This window comes from Rhinopithecus roxellana, chromosome 4, assembly GCF_007565055.1.
Source record: "Rhinopithecus roxellana isolate Shanxi Qingling chromosome 4, ASM756505v1, whole genome shotgun sequence".
In the NCBI taxonomy this organism is placed as follows: Eukaryota; Metazoa; Chordata; class Mammalia; order Primates; family Cercopithecidae; genus Rhinopithecus; species Rhinopithecus roxellana.
This window is the reverse complement of record NC_044552.1, coordinates 120828257-120846725: the sequence shown is the minus strand read 5'-3', so window position 1 is coordinate 120846725 and position 18469 is coordinate 120828257. Positions and strand designations below refer to the sequence as shown.

The following is an 18469-nucleotide window of genomic DNA, read 5'->3' as shown; positions in this document are numbered from 1 at the left end:
ACTCCCAGAAGAAGAAAGAGAAAAGGGCCAAACAGAACATTTCAAGAAAGAACGACTGAACACTTCTCAAATTTGTGAAAAACATTGATCTGCACATAGAACAAGTTAAAGGAATTTCAAGTAGACACATCATAATCAAATAGTCAAAAACCAAAGACAAAGATTCCTCTTCTTCCTCTATTTTTGATATTTAAGCAATATCTCAATCTACATAGCATTTTAAGCAGGTTTATTTAAGCATAAATAAGATATTTATCACAGAAGCTCTCAAAACATAAAATCAGAATAAAATAATTCTTTCACTATGCAAAAGAAATAAATTACTATTAATAACTTAGGAGCATTTCCTAAGAACCTTTTTTCCCTCTACATATGGGCTTTTGATGAATTTTAAAAATAGCATAGTGGTAATCAAATGACACAAGTGATTTTTTATTTTTAAAATTTATTACTATTTCGTGGGGAGCAATATCTACTTAGTAAATGCCCACCAAGTCAATTATGAGTCCCTGATGAAAAAAAAAAAGGAATCAACCAAGTAACAGCAAACTGTGTTAAGCTGAGAAAAGTTCAGTAAGATCTAGTGTTTAGGGCAGATGCCCACAAGGAGCTGGCTACTTCTGCAGAGGAGAGCTGGTCTTACTATTGAGGCAGAAGTAAAGGAGAGAGTATTTAATGTTTCTAAGTCTATATGTTAATGCTCACTTTAAAAAGTCTCTAAAGCTACAGAAATAATGGCTTGGCCTTTCTGCTGACTTCCCTAACATAATGAGAAGTTTTCATCTAGATACTCTTGAGTCAATTATTTGTATTGCACTACACAGCAAATTTGGGGGCTTTTGTAACTCACATCATCACTGCTATCAACTAACCACACTGGATTCACGTTCCCCATGAGATGTATTAATCCTTGTTTCCAAATTTCTATATTTAAAATACAAAATGTTTACAAAAATCCTCCTGCATGTTTTAAAAATAAATTTACCATCTTTCATTTGATCATTCTCATTCTACTTCTGAACAGTTATTGTATAGAAAAGTGTAAAATTATTATAAAAGAACTTTCTTTACTTGAAGAAATCTGTTCTCTTTAATTGAGTAGTACAGGGGATTACTCAAGTTAAGATTTCCACAAATTTAAAAAACTAAAGAACATCCTCCATGCAGACTATAATCAGATTAAACAGGTAGGATTATTACTCACAAATAATTGGATATCCATCCCGGCTGGCACAAGCTGCTGCTAATATTCTTCCATTGTGGGAGAAATCAAGACAAAAACATCCTCGTTCTCCTGCATTTAGTGAGAAGAGGTGTTTGTTTGGGATACGGCAAGCCTAAAAAAACATACATTTAAAAAATATAAATTAGAAAACATTAAAATGCAAAGGCTAGTTTTTAATTTCAATTACTGTAGTTTTTTTTAAAGTCCTTTTATGACACAGAGAAAGGGAAAAACAAGTATACAGAATGCTGAAAAACCATAGTAAATTACTTTGCAAAAAGAGAATGAGTGCCTATGAAATTTTTAAAGTAGATTTGTTCTTCATGTTTAACTAGTACTTAATTCACCTAAATATGAATAGAAAAATTTCAATATCTGATACTCTAAAGCCATCGCTGCCACATAGCTTCTATATAGCTACTAAAAGAATGTATGTCACAGCCTTATTCTTATTAGTGACAGCACTAATAAGCCACTTTTGTTAAAGTCACAAGCTTTTTTCAAGACCACAAGTACCTATGGGGCCTAGCTTAAGCCAGAATGTATGAACGCTCATTCTCTCTTTGCATATCTTAAAATAATCACCCTTTGTGGCTGCCTTCCAAAATGTATTTTCAAAGTAATCAACTGGCCCTTATTGGGGTCTCATTCATTAGTACAATTTCTTCAAAATTTTAATGTTTTCACTCTCTTCTACCAGATGAAGCCCAAATTTTCTGGGTATTACTATATACTGTAGAAAATATCAGTTACGTTTATTTATCCTAATTCTATCTCTTCCAACCTTCAGTGAGCCTTAGTTCTTCTGTTTCTTGTAATTCAAAAAGTTGAATTAAACGTACACTGGGCTCTTACTATACGCCATGAAAGTTGTACTTTATTACAAATGTCTTTCAATATATTCATCACAGCCAACCTATGAGTAGCTATTACTAGCTAAGAGTAACCATTATTGGCCGGGCGCGGTGGCTCAAGCCTGTAATCCCAGCACTTTGGGAGGCCGAGAGGGCGGATCACGGGGTCAGGAAATCGAGACCATCCTGGCTAACACGGTGAAACCCCGTCTCTACTAAAAATACAAAAAAAAAAAAAAAAAAACCTAGCCGGGCGAGGTGGCGGGCGTCTGCAGTCCCAGCTACTCCGGAGGCTGAGGCAGGAGAATGGCGTAAAACCCGGGAGGCGGAGCTTGCAGTGAGCTGAGATCCGGCCACTGCACTCCAGCCCGGGCGAGATAGAGCAAGACTCCGTCTCAAAAAAAAAAAAAAAAAAAAAAAAAAAAAAAAAAAAAAAAAAGAGTAACCATTATTAGCTCTACATGGCTAGGAAGGATTATTCAAAGGGTCAAGCCTAGCTTAATGGACCTACTCAAAGACTGTTACTTCAAGGGCATGCTTTCTAGACAGGTACCAGGGTTTTCACAAATAGTACCAAGATCTAGCAGTACCTCGGGAGACAGCATTACAATCAGCTACTAGGAATGTGAAAAATTCAAAAGAATTTGTTAAGTGCCAATCGTGTACCAGACTCCATGCTACCCATTTTCTCTCTGCATCCTCCATCCACATAATTAAGAAAAGGGAGAGGAGAGTAACAAGGAACCAAAACTGAAAGAAATGTCATGAGGCTTTATAACCACTTGCTGCTGCTCCTAGAGTAGGAAGTGTAGTTAAGGAAAACTCTGTGCCCAGTTACCTAGGCTGAAAATGAAAACATTGAAGCCACTATCATGTTCTTTGTATTCTCAGGGTTTGACACTATGCACTATCCAGAACAGACACTCCAATAAAGGTCCTCAAAAGCCTTGACTCTTTCTCCTCCTTTACTACCTTGTCAGTCACTAAATCATGCTCGTTCTTACTTTCTGTCTCTCGTATTCATTAGACCCTCATCAACTCACACATCAATGACTGCCATCTAATTCTGATGTTACTACTTCAAGATCTCCCCATGTCACTGCCTGCATTAATTGATCCTCAAATACAACTGTTATTTTTCTCACTCACCTGAAAACCTTCCATTATTCCTCACATCCCTCACAATCAAGTATTAGGCTACCATTTGAGACACTCCACAGTGTGGGCCTAATCCAGTATACTACTTTATCTCCTCTTTTACAAACTCCGGTTTCCAACCAGCCAAGCTTCTGAGTGCCTAATGAATACAACAGGTCCTTTCCCACTTATTTGCAACTTTGCCTTCATACGAAATACCCTTCCTTATCCCTCCTTCACTCACCCCTACCTTGGACATCCTAGCCAATCTCAAGCTCCACTGCTGAATGAGCCCTTCTTCCACCACTGTAGTTCAGTCTTCACATCTGCAATTCTCAAATGTTTTTAGTTTCCAGATGCTTTACATTCTTGAACATTTTTTTCAGAGACTATTTGGAGTTTTCATAAAAATAAAATAAAAAAAACCATGCTAACTAAATGTCTAGCTTAATAAAATCTAGATTTTCATAACTACTTCTGCTCTCTTGTGATATCACGTTATTTAGTCCCTAGAAAATGCTAGTGCATACTTGTAAGAGAATGCATCTGAAAGAGACTAGTAACACCTTAGAATCATTATGAAAAGAAGTTGACTTCAAGAACCCCCTGAAAGGGACTCAGAACTCCCAGAGGTCTCCAAACTACATTTTGAGAACTGCTGATCTGTACAGTCATCTTTATACCTACATTTCCTCATTTCCTCAAGACTTCTCTAAAGCCTATCTGAAAATAAACAACACTGTAACTGCTTTCTTTTCCCACCTAACCTGGAAGTTACCCAGGGGCAAATCTAAGTGTTATTCCCTCCATATTATTATGCTTGAAGTATTCTTTTTTTTTTTTTTTTTTTTTTTTTTGAGACGGAGTCTTGCTCTGCCACCCAGGCTGGAGTGCAGTGGCCGGATCTCAGCTCACTGCAAGCTCCGCCTCCCGGGTTTACGCCATTCTCCTGCCTCAGCCTCCTGAGTAGCTGGGACTACAGGCGCCCGCCACCTCGCCCGGCTAGTTTTTTGTATTTTTAAGTAGAGACAGGGTTTCACCGTATTAGCCAGGATGGTCTCGATCTCCTGACCTCGTGATCCGCCCGTCTCGGCCTCCCAAAGTGCTGGGATTACAGGCTTAAGCCACCGCGCCCGGCCTATGCTTGAAGTATTCTAACTCAAAGTGATTTTAAAATGTATCTATTAAATCGGCCTCAAAAAGAAAGTCAAATGTGATGTAAAATACAGAAAATGAAGATGACTAAATAAGAAGAGTCAGTTCTTATTTCTACATTAGATGTTTGAATAAATTAAGATCTTGAATACATTTCATCTGGTAGTAGTTCATACGCATAAAATAAACCACTCCATTCTTTGTAAAAACAAGTAAAAAAATGCAAAATTGTATCGGCAAGGCTTCCCGCCATTGCAAAAAAAAAAATGCTAATCTAGTAAGAACACTTTAGTAAAAGCTTAAATGCTGCTCAGCTTGTGGTAGAAGTATATACATGTACATATCTCTATCAAAGTGTGATTCGGGAAGAAGCCAGGTGCTGTAAAGAATTTCATGAATTCATAAACATTAAGAGATACACGTCTTACAGACATCAAAAATCTGTTTTAAAAAATTTTTAATTTTGTTTTTAAGAGATGGGGTCTCATTCTGTCATCCAGGCTTGAGTGCAGTGGCACAATCATAGCTCACTGCAGTCTTGAATTCCTGGGCTCAATCTTCCCTCCTCAGTCTCCCGAGTAGCTGGGACTACAGGTGCATGCCACCATGCCCACCTAATTAAAAAACCTTTTTAAAGAGAATGGGTCTTGCTATATTGCCCAGGCTAAAAATCTACGTTATCTGACTGCTATTAGAGGCTGAATCGTGTCCTCTCTCCTGCCACTCACACCCCTACCTCTTGTCACCCAAATGAGTATGTTAAAGCTCTAACCCCTAGCACCTCAGAATGCAACAGTATTTGGAGATGTGGTCTTTAAAGAGGTGCTTACGTTAAAATGAAATAATTATGGAAGGGTCCTAATCCAACTGGGGGAAAGACAACAGGGGCGTGCATGCACAAAGATCATGTGAGGAGGCAGCAAGAGGGCAGCCAACTGTAAGACAAGGAGAAGCCTCAGAAGAAATCAACCCAGTCAGCACCTTGATCTTTGCTATAGACCAAAGGCTAAAGGCTATGTCCTCTCAAAAACCATATGTTAAAGCTGTAATCCCCTATGTGGTAGTATTTAGATGTGGGGGTCTCTGGGAGGTAATTTGGTCCTGAGAGTGAGACGCTTATGAATCAGATTTGTGCCCTTATAAGAAAAGACGCAAGAAAGGTGATCTCTCTCTCCACCATGTGAGAATACAGCAAGGAGGAGGCTGACTCCAAGTCAAAAAGGGGACCCTCACCAGGAACTAGGCTGGCTAGCATCTTGATCTTGAACTTCCCAGCCTTCAGAACTGTGAGAAATAAATGTTTAAGCCACCCAGTGTGTGGTATTTTGTTACAGCAGCCCAAGCTAATACAATTTACAATTGCCCAAGTGCCCGAACGAAGAATGTAAGATAGTGCTTATATACACATGCTAGGCACTCTTATTATTCATCAAATTAATTAATGGGAAGGCAAAATCATAAATAGCAAGGATTTTCAGTAGTAAGCTAGATATCCTAGGAGTTATCGGAGTTTTTAAGGTAATAAGTAAACATCTAAAGAAATCCACTATTATCAAATACTTCACCTGCCCAGGGAGTCGTTTCCACTTTATTACTTCTTTTGACTCTTCTAATCCAGGTTCTGTGTCTATTGGGCTTGACTCATGGTGATGTTCACAATGCACTGGTTTACCTTTTTCCTCCTGAAGAGCCATCATAGAGCGGTAAGATGGCTTTATCTAAACATGTATTAAAATATGAAAATTTATATATCATGTTCACCTTTTTCTTTTTCTACCATATAGTTTTTAAAATACTGAAACAAATAATATGAAAATACTTTCAAAATGTAATCCAGAAAAAATTCTACTTTTATTTGTACATTATTCTAAATAAAATTAAAAAGCTGCTTAAAACTACAGTCCTACAACCAAAAAGTCTTAAAAGGTTTTGAGGAAAAAATATGACTACAAATTTACATGAAATGATTTTAATAACTCTACCCTTTGTTTCTGCTTCTTCACCAATACTTATGAGTTATGCCATGGCTCTGATATAATACCGTATCTTTAAAATCACAAAACTAGTATCATAAAAATCTCAAGTTTTAAAAATCATTTCTCAATAATAGATTTAACTCCATCCAAACCAATGCAAATCAGTCCTGTGGTGACAGTATATATCAGCTACAGAATGTGCAAATGACCTGAAAAATTAATGTCTATAAGAAATAAGACAAAAGCAAAACTTTTTATTTTAGGGTCAATTCTTTGCTAAGATTATTTATAATATTAATCTATGGAAAACAGCAGCAGTAGAAACATTACATACTGATTATTTGAATAATATTGTGAAAAATGTACCCAGGAATCAGGAGTCTGCAAACTGCAGCCCACACACCAAATTTGGCCTGCTACCTCCTTTTGTAAATAAACTTTTATTGGAACACGTCACACCCATTTGTTTAGTTATGGCCTACATATGTCTATGTAGCTACTTTCACACTATAAAGGCAAAATTGACTGAAACTACAGGGCGAAAGCCTAAAATACTATCTCGCCCATTACAGAAAAGATTTTTCAACTTCTGCTTTAAGTCCACCTTTTATCTTTAATTTTTGAAAATCAAATTATAACAAAACATTTTTCCTAATACTAAAAGCTGTATTTCACATTTAAAATTCATTTAAGCATCTTTTAAATATCAGCTATTACAGTCTTAATATATAACACCAGATATCTATTAAAATTATTATTAGCAGTCTTATCTTTTTGGAAATGAAAAACATGTTATGTCACCATTTAATTTCAACACTAGAAGATATACACTTATATGTACTATATTAACTTACACAGTCTGGAACCTTCAGTCCTCTTACAGTTACATACAGTGTTGATGGGTAACGATTTCTTGGACATTTTGACCACCATTCAAACACCTCAACAACATTTAATTGGGATCGAGGCTTAGTAGGTGGGTAATACAGCTGCAAACGAAGTTTTGAGTTGATGTTTGCATTTCCATTGGCTCCCAGAAGCTTAAAACAAGAATTCATATAAAATGTGACCATCACTGAAAATAAATACATCCAACAAAGCAACAGCATAAAGTCAGAAACATTTTTAAAAGATTAATATGGCATGCTGCAATTTCTTAGTTTTACAAAGCAAAGAACACTACATACTTAGTTAAGCACAGTTTCAGATCATTTTTGACAAAAGGTAACCCAAATGGCTTTTAAAATATTTCCTGATAGCAACAATTCAGACTGTTTCAACAATTTCAGACTGTTGGTATAGCATTTACACTACTGTGCCAGATTTCACACTGAACAAAGTACGTGATTGATATACAGTCGTCTGAAATAATGATAAGGTTAAACTGTATATTTACACAAGACACAAATTTTCCATTTGTTTAATATCAGTATTTTTAATGGTTAAAATTTTATGATGTTTTAAATTTTTAAAAAGTTAAAACCATTTCAAGATAATTAAACTCATTTAAGCCATTCGTTACTTTTTTCAGTATTTTAGTGTACTTTCTTTCAAAGGTCTATCTTTAAAACCCTATTAAACAAAACTTATGTTTAAAATATCTAAATGGAGATTTTTGTCTTTTTTTCTTTTTCTTGGCAGAATCTCATTCTGTTATCCAGGCTGGAGTGCAGTGGCAAAATCTCGGCTCACTGCAACCTCCGCCTCCTGGGTTCAAGTAATTCTTGTGCCTCAGCCTCCTGAGTAGCTGGGATTACAGGTGCACGCTACCACACCTGGCTGATTTTTGTGTTTTTAGCAGTCAGAGGTTTTGCCATGTTGGCCAGGCTGGTCACGAGCTCCTGGCCTCAGGTGATCTGCCCACCTCAGCCTCCCAAAGTTTTGGGATTACAGGCATGAGCCACCATGCCTGGCCTTAAATGGAGATTTTTATAAGAAAAATAAAAATCTTACCAAGTCAGAATACGTTCTCTTTCATTAGACCATGACTCAACATAGGAAATGAAATGTCTAACCTTTATGTCCTCTCCAAATTAGGAGCAGAAAGATAGCTTGAAACCTTTGCAACAGTTCACACAAAACATGGAAGTATCTTAAATCAGAAGAATAGGCACTGAGTGCAGGGAACGTATTTAACAACTGTTGCCTGTAGACTCATGTAACTTGGAAAGTAAAAAAAACACAGAGTCAAGAAAGACTCTAAGATAGCACTGTCCAAGAGAGCTTTCCATAATGATGGGAATACTCTAACCAATTTGGAATCCACATGTGGCTACCCTGCACTTGAAGTATAGCTAGTACAAATGTGAAACTAAATGTTTAATTATATTTAATTTGAATTCAAACTGCCACGTGACTTGTAGCTACCAAAGCAGTGTAACTCCAAGTTCATAAACCTGGGAGAGTGGACAGATGGTGGTACCACCAATTGAAGTAACAGAGAGAGCAGCAAGGATACTCAGTTTGGGAGAATCTGAGATATCTATAAGTCATCCAAGTTGAAATGTCCAGTAGGGGACTGAATTTACAAATCTGAAGCACAGGTGAGAAAAGTGGTTCCAAAAAAAAACTGGGTTAAAAATGAAACCATGAGCAGGACTGATATTAAGGAGGTAGGTAGAAGACCATGAAGGAAACTGAAAGAATGGTATAAGTAAAATCAGGAGAGGATGGTGTCAAGAAAACCAAGGTAACAGAGTTTCAAGAGTGTGATATGTAAAATGCATAGATGTGACAAAATAACTTAAAAACGTTCAATAAATTTGGAAAATAGAAATCATTAGTGATTTGGTTGGAGAAGCTTTAGTGGCAGAGGCAAAATTTAGAATGTTGCTCAGGAATGATGAGTTCAGGAATGATGCATCAACAAGAGAGATGGCAAAATACAGCCCATCTTTTCCCCTACCGCTTTAGGAAAGAATGTAAAGACAATGGAGGTTATAAGCTGAGCAGGTGACATTGTGATTAGTGTCAAATGACACACAGGAGTAAAGAACAGTTCCAAATTGAGTAATAGCTATGTTCAGTCATTAAATCATAAGCACTCGAGACTCCCTTCATTAACTCTCCTACAGCTCCCCAAAGCTCATCTCGGTGATTTTAAAGATATTCCCCAGCTTCTAAACCATACTTTCCATAGATTGTTTTAATTTAACCAGGCAATTTAGTTTACATTAATATGCTGCTTAGCATGAGTAAACAACTAAGATTCAGCCAAGACCCTGCTATTATGGTTATAAATTATATAATGTAGGGCTCAAATAAATAAGGCTTTGTCACTTTTTAGTTTAAAAGAATAGCCACATATATGCACTAAAAGAACTGAGAGTACCTGAGAATCTGAGGCATAGCTGAGAATTAGGATAAAGTCTCATTTGAACTACTGTAATAACTTAACAATTATCCAAGACATCCCTGGAACCAATAGGACAGGCAAAAAAAGATTTAAATTTTAATTGTCTTCATGCCATTTTCTTTTCTTTTTTTTTTTTTTTTGAGATGGAATCTCATTCTGTCACCCAGGCTGGAGTGCAGCGGTACAATCACGGGTCACTACAACTTCCATTCCCCATGTTCAAGCAATCCTGCCCCTCAGCCTCCCGAGTAGCTGGGATTACAGGCGCACACCACCACACCTGGCTAATTTTTGTATTTTTAGTAGAGATAGGGTTTTACCATATTGGCCAGGCTGGTCTCAAACTCCTGACCTCAAGTAATTGGCTCACCTCAGCCTCCCAGCATGCTGGGATTACAGGTGTGAGCAACTGCATCCGTCATGCCACTCTCTTGAAGATGAATTTTATCCTTGCCACTCTTTCCATCATCATTGATTAATTCCCTCAATATATATATTCACCAAGCACTTTCTATGTGCCATTAATATGCTGGGAGCTGGTGATATTATAGCATGGAGTTTCAAGAGAGTGATATATTAAATGCAAAAAGATGTAGTAAAATAAGGACTAAAAATGCTCAACATATTTACCCAAAAGAAGTCATTGGTGACTCTAAAAAGCTTACAGTCTAATGAAAAAGACAGAAGTATTAGAAGACGTGAAGCACATAGAATACCTTACCCTTTCTGCGGGGTGGGGATGGGATAAGGAGAATTCTTGACTGCCATTTTTGCCAATGGCATAAGATGAATAAATAAATAAAAATCCATACAGTATTTAGAGGTAAAAATGTTGTGAAATATGTTACTGTTTCCCAAGTGCAACTTACAGTAAATACTGCAGGTGTGCACGAATCTTATCATAAAAGAAATGCAGTTTCTAATAAAACCACAAGATGGCAATGTTTACTATGTGAAAGTGAACTTTTTTGCTTTTTTTTTAAAATGGCTTTTTTCTTTGCTCTAAATCAGTATCAAAGCTGGTATGGAAAAAGGCATAACAGATTTATATAAGGGTGATCACAGATAGTACACTGGACCAGGTGATGCCTAAGGCCTACTCTCAATTACTTACTCACCACAGCCAACCTGGCGGCTATTCAGTCCTTTGACTGTAATACTTCTAAAACCTCTCTCTAACCCCCAATAAGGATTAAATGTTTCAACCGGATTTTCACGGCATCTGCTCTGTAGCACGTAATAACGTAGGTAACAGGTCTGCATAGAAATTAAATTGGAGGGCAGGTATATAAAATGTCTAATTTATCTATGAATGTACTGTATTTAGCAGACTATCTCACATTTCATAGATCACATGTGTTGAATGAATGGATGCACAAATGAAAATGTTTTTATAAGATGGTACAAAATAGACTAATTACTCAAGACTTTTCATAATTTAAATTGATGTCTGAAGGAATAACAGATATTATAAAATTAAAATATCCTTTTTAAAAAGCATCAATCTGTATCTTTCATCTTTGCTGAAACATCCTCGTCAAAGACCTCCTAGTCAGAGCCACCCAGTCAAAGACAAATGTACAAAGACATTTTTTACCTAGACTACTGTAAGAATTTCCTGATTATCAAGTATCCACATTTGCTCCCTCTAGAATCTGTTCTCTGCATAACAGAGTATATATCTTTCTAAAACATAAATCAGATTATTTTATTGTTTTGTTTAAAATCCCATAGTGGCTTCCCATTGCTCTTTAAATTCTATAATGGCTTCCTCTAGCTATAATGACTGAGAAGACCTCATCATATTAACATCCCATTGACCTTAGTAACCTCTTCATGCACCCTTAGTCTCTGTCCTCCAATCCTGGTGGCCTTTTTCTGATTTTCTGAATTAACCCTGCTCCTTCAAATATCAGGGATTTTGCATATATTGTACCCTCTACCATGGACCATCTCTTCCCCACTGGTGGCAGTGTGTCTCTTCCTCAGGAATCCTTTCCCTGACCCCACAGTCCATCATCCATCCCATACCTCTTTATGATACTTATAAAAATTTATAATTAAATGACAGATTGTGAAGTCAACTGTTTTATGTTTATGTTGCTGGAATATGAAGTCCAGCAGTTCAAAGATTTGTCATCTTTGTCCACTGACAAGAACAGTAGCTGGCACACAGAAAATCTTAATAAATATTTGTTGAATTGAATAAATGGCATGGCTGTTTGTGTTCTTTTTTAATGCTACATCCTCAGAACCAAATGGTGTAACTGGCACATACTGTAACTGGCACACAAAAATTTATAAATATTTAAGAATCTGAATGATCATAACCTGAGCTTGAATTAATAACTCTTCATTCTTACAACCTTACCTTAGATTCTAATTCCTTATATGAAACCAAACTGACGTAGGAGAAAGTAGCCAACTACATTTGAAGACTATTTTAAAAGTGTTTAAAATGGTGAAAACATACCTTAAGAAATGCCCAGGCAATTTTCCGAAAGCCACATTCTTGGTTTTGAACCTCAGAATTATTCTTAATTTCATCCATGCTTAAGAAATCAAGAATCTGCAAATAAATTCACAGAAGACTAGGCTACCTAAAATTTAGTATTTTCTAATGGTATATTATTACAAATTTTAAAAATCATTTGTATAGTACTTAAAAACACTGACCTTTACAGGGAGTAAAAACATTTTTATCTCATTTCATTCACCTTAAAGTTAACTCATTCAATTAGGGAGGGTCCATTTTCTGACTACTTTATCTTTCATTCATAAATACTAAGATTTATTTCAAATCCAAGGCAAAGTGTTAATCACCTCAAATATAACCTAGGTACAAATACACTAGGCATAGAATTCTTAAGCTTTCATTGTTTTTTATGTATCAGAGCAGACTTCAAAGGATTGTTTAAAAAACTCACGACTCTATTTCTGGGTCTTTGTCTTGGATCACCTTCTTGAAGTTGAGGATTTTCTCTTTGGATATATGTTATAATTAGGCTTCTCAAGAGGATTTCTTCCATTCCTCTATCCTGTCTGGACATTAAAGCTCATGGATTTGCAAGCAACCTGCCACAGAGATTGTATTCTAGGTACTTATAAGAGGCTATCACTTCAAACTTACTGGTGCTTATTAAAAGCTCAGCTGTGAAAATGAGATCTTTATAGAAAAAATACTGCTTGAGAAATGATACAGACTCCATTCGTCTGTGTTTTTTGGATACCTAAATCTTTTTTACAGATATAATACATGCTCAGTGAAAACATAATATAAAAAATATATATACGCAAAGTAAAAACAACTTGTAATCCAGACCCATAGTTGGCCGCCGTGTTAATGGTGGCTAAATCTTTTTCTGTGCATTCCTAAACATATGTATGGAACTACAAATCTAATAATGCTATTTCACAAATTATTTTCATATAACATGTAGTGAGTATCTCTTCATGTCAATACGTACACATGAATACCATAATGTTAATGACTGCCTACTATTCTTCCGTCACAAATACCATAAACTTAACAAAAATTATAACTTATTTAACCATATCTCTTACTGATCTAAATTTAGGCTATTTTATCTCCCTAAAATTTTTGCCATTATAAACAGTGTTGAAATAAATATCACTGCACACACATCTTTGTGGACTTGCCATGTTTTCCTTAAGATAAATACCTAGGAGTAAAATAATGGTTTTAAAGACTTGTGACAGACATTATCAAGTTGTCCTCAATAAACACCTAAAAACTGAGATCAAAAAGTAGTTGCATAGGCAATAACATATTATATGAAAACTTAAGAAGCAACCAAAAGTGTTTATAATACAACAATCTATCCGAAAATTATAACAAAAGACAAATTTTGAAGACAAGGAAAAAATTCCTTAAGGTAAAAATTATACCCATTGTTCAACAATAACAGCTTTATGTAAATCACACACAACATAATCACAAATGTAAATATTGGAATATTTGTATCATAAATACAGACAACCTGAAAGTGAAGGATCATAAAAACAAGTAATTCTAAAAAAATGAATCTTCAGCACTGGTTATGCCAAGTTACTTGCTGTTCCCATGCTAAACTTCTCCATCTAGCTTACGCTGGAAGGGGGGCTTTCTCTACTTTCCTTTGCTTATGGAGACAGAACACATGATAGAGAAAAGAAATGTGGTATTCTAGGTTCAAACTATCTCCAAACACATTTTTTTTACGCTTAAAATTTGAGTAACTTTGGAGAAATCACTTTTACCCCAAAACTCATTTTTAAGAAAATTATATAATAACTAGTCGGCTCAAAAGCCATCTATTCCATAAAGCTTTCACTGAGTTCTCTGACCCACCACTAACCCTTTACATATCAGAAGTTCTACATCATTTTTGGTTACATATGAAATTGCATTAATTAACTGATCTGTGTACATTTATTTATCCAGGTGGTACACATAATTCTTAGGGTGTCTGATACGGTTAAATGAGTTTACACTTTGTGAAATGGGTTAAAAATGGAGAAATACATTCATATAGAGTGGATTCATCACTTCAGTAAACAGTCACAGGGTTGTTGTAATTATTAAATGATACAAAGTAGGCAAAATAGTACTCAGCAAATATGCTATCACTGCTTATAAAAGGGCATCTCACTTGTATTCCACAGCATTCTACAAACACTAAATCCTAGAGATTAAATTCTCACACTACTTTTTTTTGCATTATTGGACTACTAAAAATAATAGCTTATATCTGTGCTATTAAATATTAACTATCATTTAATTTGAATTGCTCCATTCAATTCATACCTCAAAGAACAGGATGACTTTAGGACTCTCATCAGAGCCTCGAAGCAAATAGGGAAAATTTTCATTAAATATAATTTGTTCTTCCCACTCTGGAAGTCTTGATTTTAATTGTTTAAAATCATATGGCTGGGTCATAATAGGAAGAATATAATCCACATTCTCTTTTTCATAGTAAGATGAAACACGCCGTTCACTGTCCAAAAAAAGATACTTCCATTAATGCAATTTTTATAATTTTGAGGTGAGAAAAAAAATATAGTGTATAAGGTGAGGCAACCAGAAATAATGAATTGCCACAATAATACAAAAGGAAAGATTATTTTGATGTCTACCTAGAAACTTACAAATTTTGTAAGACTTAAAAAAGTAACAGTCCATCTTACATTTGTGTACTATCAATCAGTTTCACGTGATTATTTTATTATAGAAATATAAAGTGAGAAGTATGATTATACCTTTGCCATACAAAGCTGGAATAAACTCCTTCAGAATTTTATAAGAGTTTATAATAAAATAGACATTGCCAGGCACGGTGGCTCACGCCTGTAACCCCAGCACTTTGGGAGGTTGAGGCAGGTGGACTGCTTGAGCTAAGGAGTTCGGGACCAGCCTGGGTAACATGGTGAAACCTCGTTTCTACAAAAAATAGAAAAGAAGTTAGCTGGGCATGGTGGCACAGGTCTGCAATCCCAGCTACTTGGGAATCTGAGGTGGGAGAATCACCTGAGCCCAGGGAGGTTGAGGCTATAGTAAGTTGTGATCGTGCCACTGCACTCCAGCCGGTGAGAGAGAGTGAGATCTTGTCTTAAAAAAAGAAAAAAGACATAAAATTGATTTTACATAAAAAAAAAAGGCACAAGACTGTAAAGCCCTTGAGCTGTTATATTTTCTTTGCATGCCCTAAGGCAAATGAATAAGTGAATGGGTTTTTTTTTTTTTTTGGACAATATTCCTGTTTCCATTTCCCACCAGCTTTCCAAACAATTTTTTTTTTTTTAATTCTAGTATAAACATGTATTTCATCGTACTTTTCATTTGGGATTTCATAGCTAAGCATGCATTAGCTATAGAAGTAATCTTAGAAAAAACATTAAAGATTCATCTACCTTACTTGAGGCCCAGATAACATTACTTTCAAAAGAAAAATATGAGGTTGGACAATTAAAGCACTTACAAATGCAATATAAAATATTTACAATGCAATTTTATGTCATAAATTCTGTCTAGTAAGCTGGTAGAAGCTCTCTACCACTTAAAATGAATTATTCCCTTCCACTTAAAAGTAATCACTGAGTCAGGCATGGTGGTCCATGCCTGTAATCCCAGCACTTTGGGAGGCTGAGGCAGGCAGATTGCCTGAGGTCAGGAGTTCGAGATCAGCCTGGCCAAACTCTGCCTCCACTAAAAATACAAAAATTACCCAGGTGTGGTGGTGGGCACCTGCAATCCCAGCTACTCAGGAGGCTGAGGCAGGAGAATTGCTTGAACTTGGGAGGCAGAGGTTGCAGTGAGCCAATTGAGTTGCCATTGCACCACTGCATTCCAGTCTGGGTAACAAAGCAAGACCCCATCCCCCCACAAAAAAAAAAAAAAAAGTAATTACTGAATTCTATGTTCTCCATTTCTTCTACAACATTCTGATCAACGTTAATGATTGATGAACACCTACAACTAGTAGACTATTCTCTAATACAAATCCTAACTCCATTCCCACTGACTTTCAACTACCAATGGCAGAAAAAAGACTTCTACTGCAGACAGTTTCAGTTTCAAGAATTAGCTGTGGAATTAAAAAAAATTACCTATCATCTTTCTTGACATGTTGACCAGTATGTTCATCAACCACATGAATTTTTACCATTGGGTGAGAAATCATAAAATCTGACTTAAGTCTATCAGTTCGGTGAATGTAAACTCCCAGGACAAGGTCATCATCAAGCAAACATTTGGGATAGACTGGGCTATCTCGGCTTGTTATTTCATGAACACCATCACCATCAACATCTTTGTTATCATCTGTAACTACACGCATGGAAAAAAAAAATCAATGTTATAATTAGTTGTTCCCACAGTTGTATTTACATATAACCTAATCTTTAAGATCTATGATGATTTCACTTTGTTAACAAAGGAATTTCAAGGGGAAAGAAAGAAAAAGCCAGACAACAGCAAACCATAGTCTGAAAGTAAAATACTACATTTGCTAATGCATTAAAAATAAGGTGAGAAATCCTTGCTTATATTTTTCCTAATAAGTAGGAGAAATACAAAAAGAAAAAAAAAAGAGAGTCAAAGTCAGAAAAGTAACTATATCTAGGTATTTTCTAAGTGGAATATACATGACTCAACTAGAATTTCTACCTCTGGGTAGGATGCAGTAGGATGCAGCAGGTAAACACTTTGGGTAACAACTGGAAAGAGCCAAATAAATTACAAATATCTTATTTTAAATTTTAAAGGCATCAGAAAGTACAGAAACAAGGTATACTAGACAGATTAAAATTCCAGAAAGGGAGAATCAGTCAGAGGTCAGCTGATGGACTGGCAGCTGCTTCTGTCTCTGGGGACATTTGCTGATTCAGGGTGTGAGCTGAAGATCAGAGTTTGGCTTAAGCAGAAGGTCACTGCCAGGAGAATGAGAAATCAGCAACACTTTCAGTCATTCCACAGGACTAAAATGATAAAACTGGAGATTTGAGAAGCCTCAAATTCTGACGCTATAGAGAAGCTACAGAGGTAGTGAAATCTCCCAGGCTTGTGGTGCTAGCAGACCAGGATCTGCCAGGGGAAGGGGACCAAAACAAAACAGGCAAAGATGAAGCCCTGGAGGGTGTGGTCAATTTACATTGAGGACCAAGAGCCACTTTTCACCTGGGGTCATCTACCAATTCTGGTCACAGATCTAGGTTGATAATCCAGGTGCGATTTCTGGCAGAAGGTTGCTACTGAGGGACAGAGAAACCAGCAGAGATTTCGGCATGCATGGCAGCAAGAGGGACAAAAAGACAGAGGATACCTGAAGGATGTCTAACATATAGCCAGTCTCCCGCTTAAAAGAATTTGCCAAATTTTGAAGTGGCAAATGGCAAGTGGAAAAGCACTGAAGGACTAAACTGAAACTCCCATCGTATTTTAGGGCTAAAAAATTATTTAGGACTATGAATTATTAGAGATAAAGAAGGGCACTGCATAATGATAAAAGTGGTAACTTGATAAGAGATACAAGAAAAACAAAATCAGAGTGGAAATGTTAATACCTCTCTCAACAGCTGACAGAATAAGTAGACCAAAAAAACTAAGAACTGAGCACAATTAAACTCGACCTAACTGACATACAAAGGACACTGCACTCAACATTAGAAACTGCATTCTTTTCAAGTGAGCATGGAATATTTACCAAATCTGACCATAAAATGGTCATTAAAAAACGCCTCGATAAACTCAGAGGATTGAAATAATTCATAATGTTATCTGCAACAATAGAAGACAGACACCAATAAAAGATAACTAGAAAAGCATCTGCTGCCTGAAACTAAGCAACATACTTCTAAATAATGCATGATCAATTAAAACGGAAATTAGAAAATATTTTCTGTTAAATGATAATAAAAAGACACAATATTAACAATTTTGGAGATGCAGGTAAAGTAGTATTTTGATGGAAATTTAGTCTTAAATGCATATAAAAGAAGACTGAAATTTTTCTTATAAAATCCGATTTATAAAGTTAGAAATAAGTAGCAAATCAAACTCGAATAAGTACAAAGGAAAATAATAGTTACAAGGAAAAACTACTAAAATAATACATAAACGTACAATAGAGAAAATCAAAGCTAAAGGTTTTTGAAAAGACTCATAAACTTAAAATCCTAAGACTGATCAAGAATTTGAGAGAAAACAAATTGCCAATCCCATGAATGAAAAAATGGGACAGCCTTTCAGATGCTACAGAAATGAAAA

At 35.9% G+C, this 18469-nt stretch overlaps 1 protein-coding gene across 1 annotated transcript in view; it reads right to left on the bottom strand.

The window, feature by feature from the left end:
- Positions 1-18469, bottom strand: part of AHI1 (Abelson helper integration site 1) — a 226399-nt gene that overhangs the window by 173783 nt on the left and 34147 nt on the right. The window contains 6 exon segments of the mRNA XM_030929352.1: positions 1205-1337; positions 5937-6089; positions 7202-7387; positions 12176-12271; positions 14510-14702; positions 16312-16531. Coding sequence (XP_030785212.1) covers positions 1205-1337; positions 5937-6089; positions 7202-7387; positions 12176-12271; positions 14510-14702; positions 16312-16531 — 981 coding nt within the window.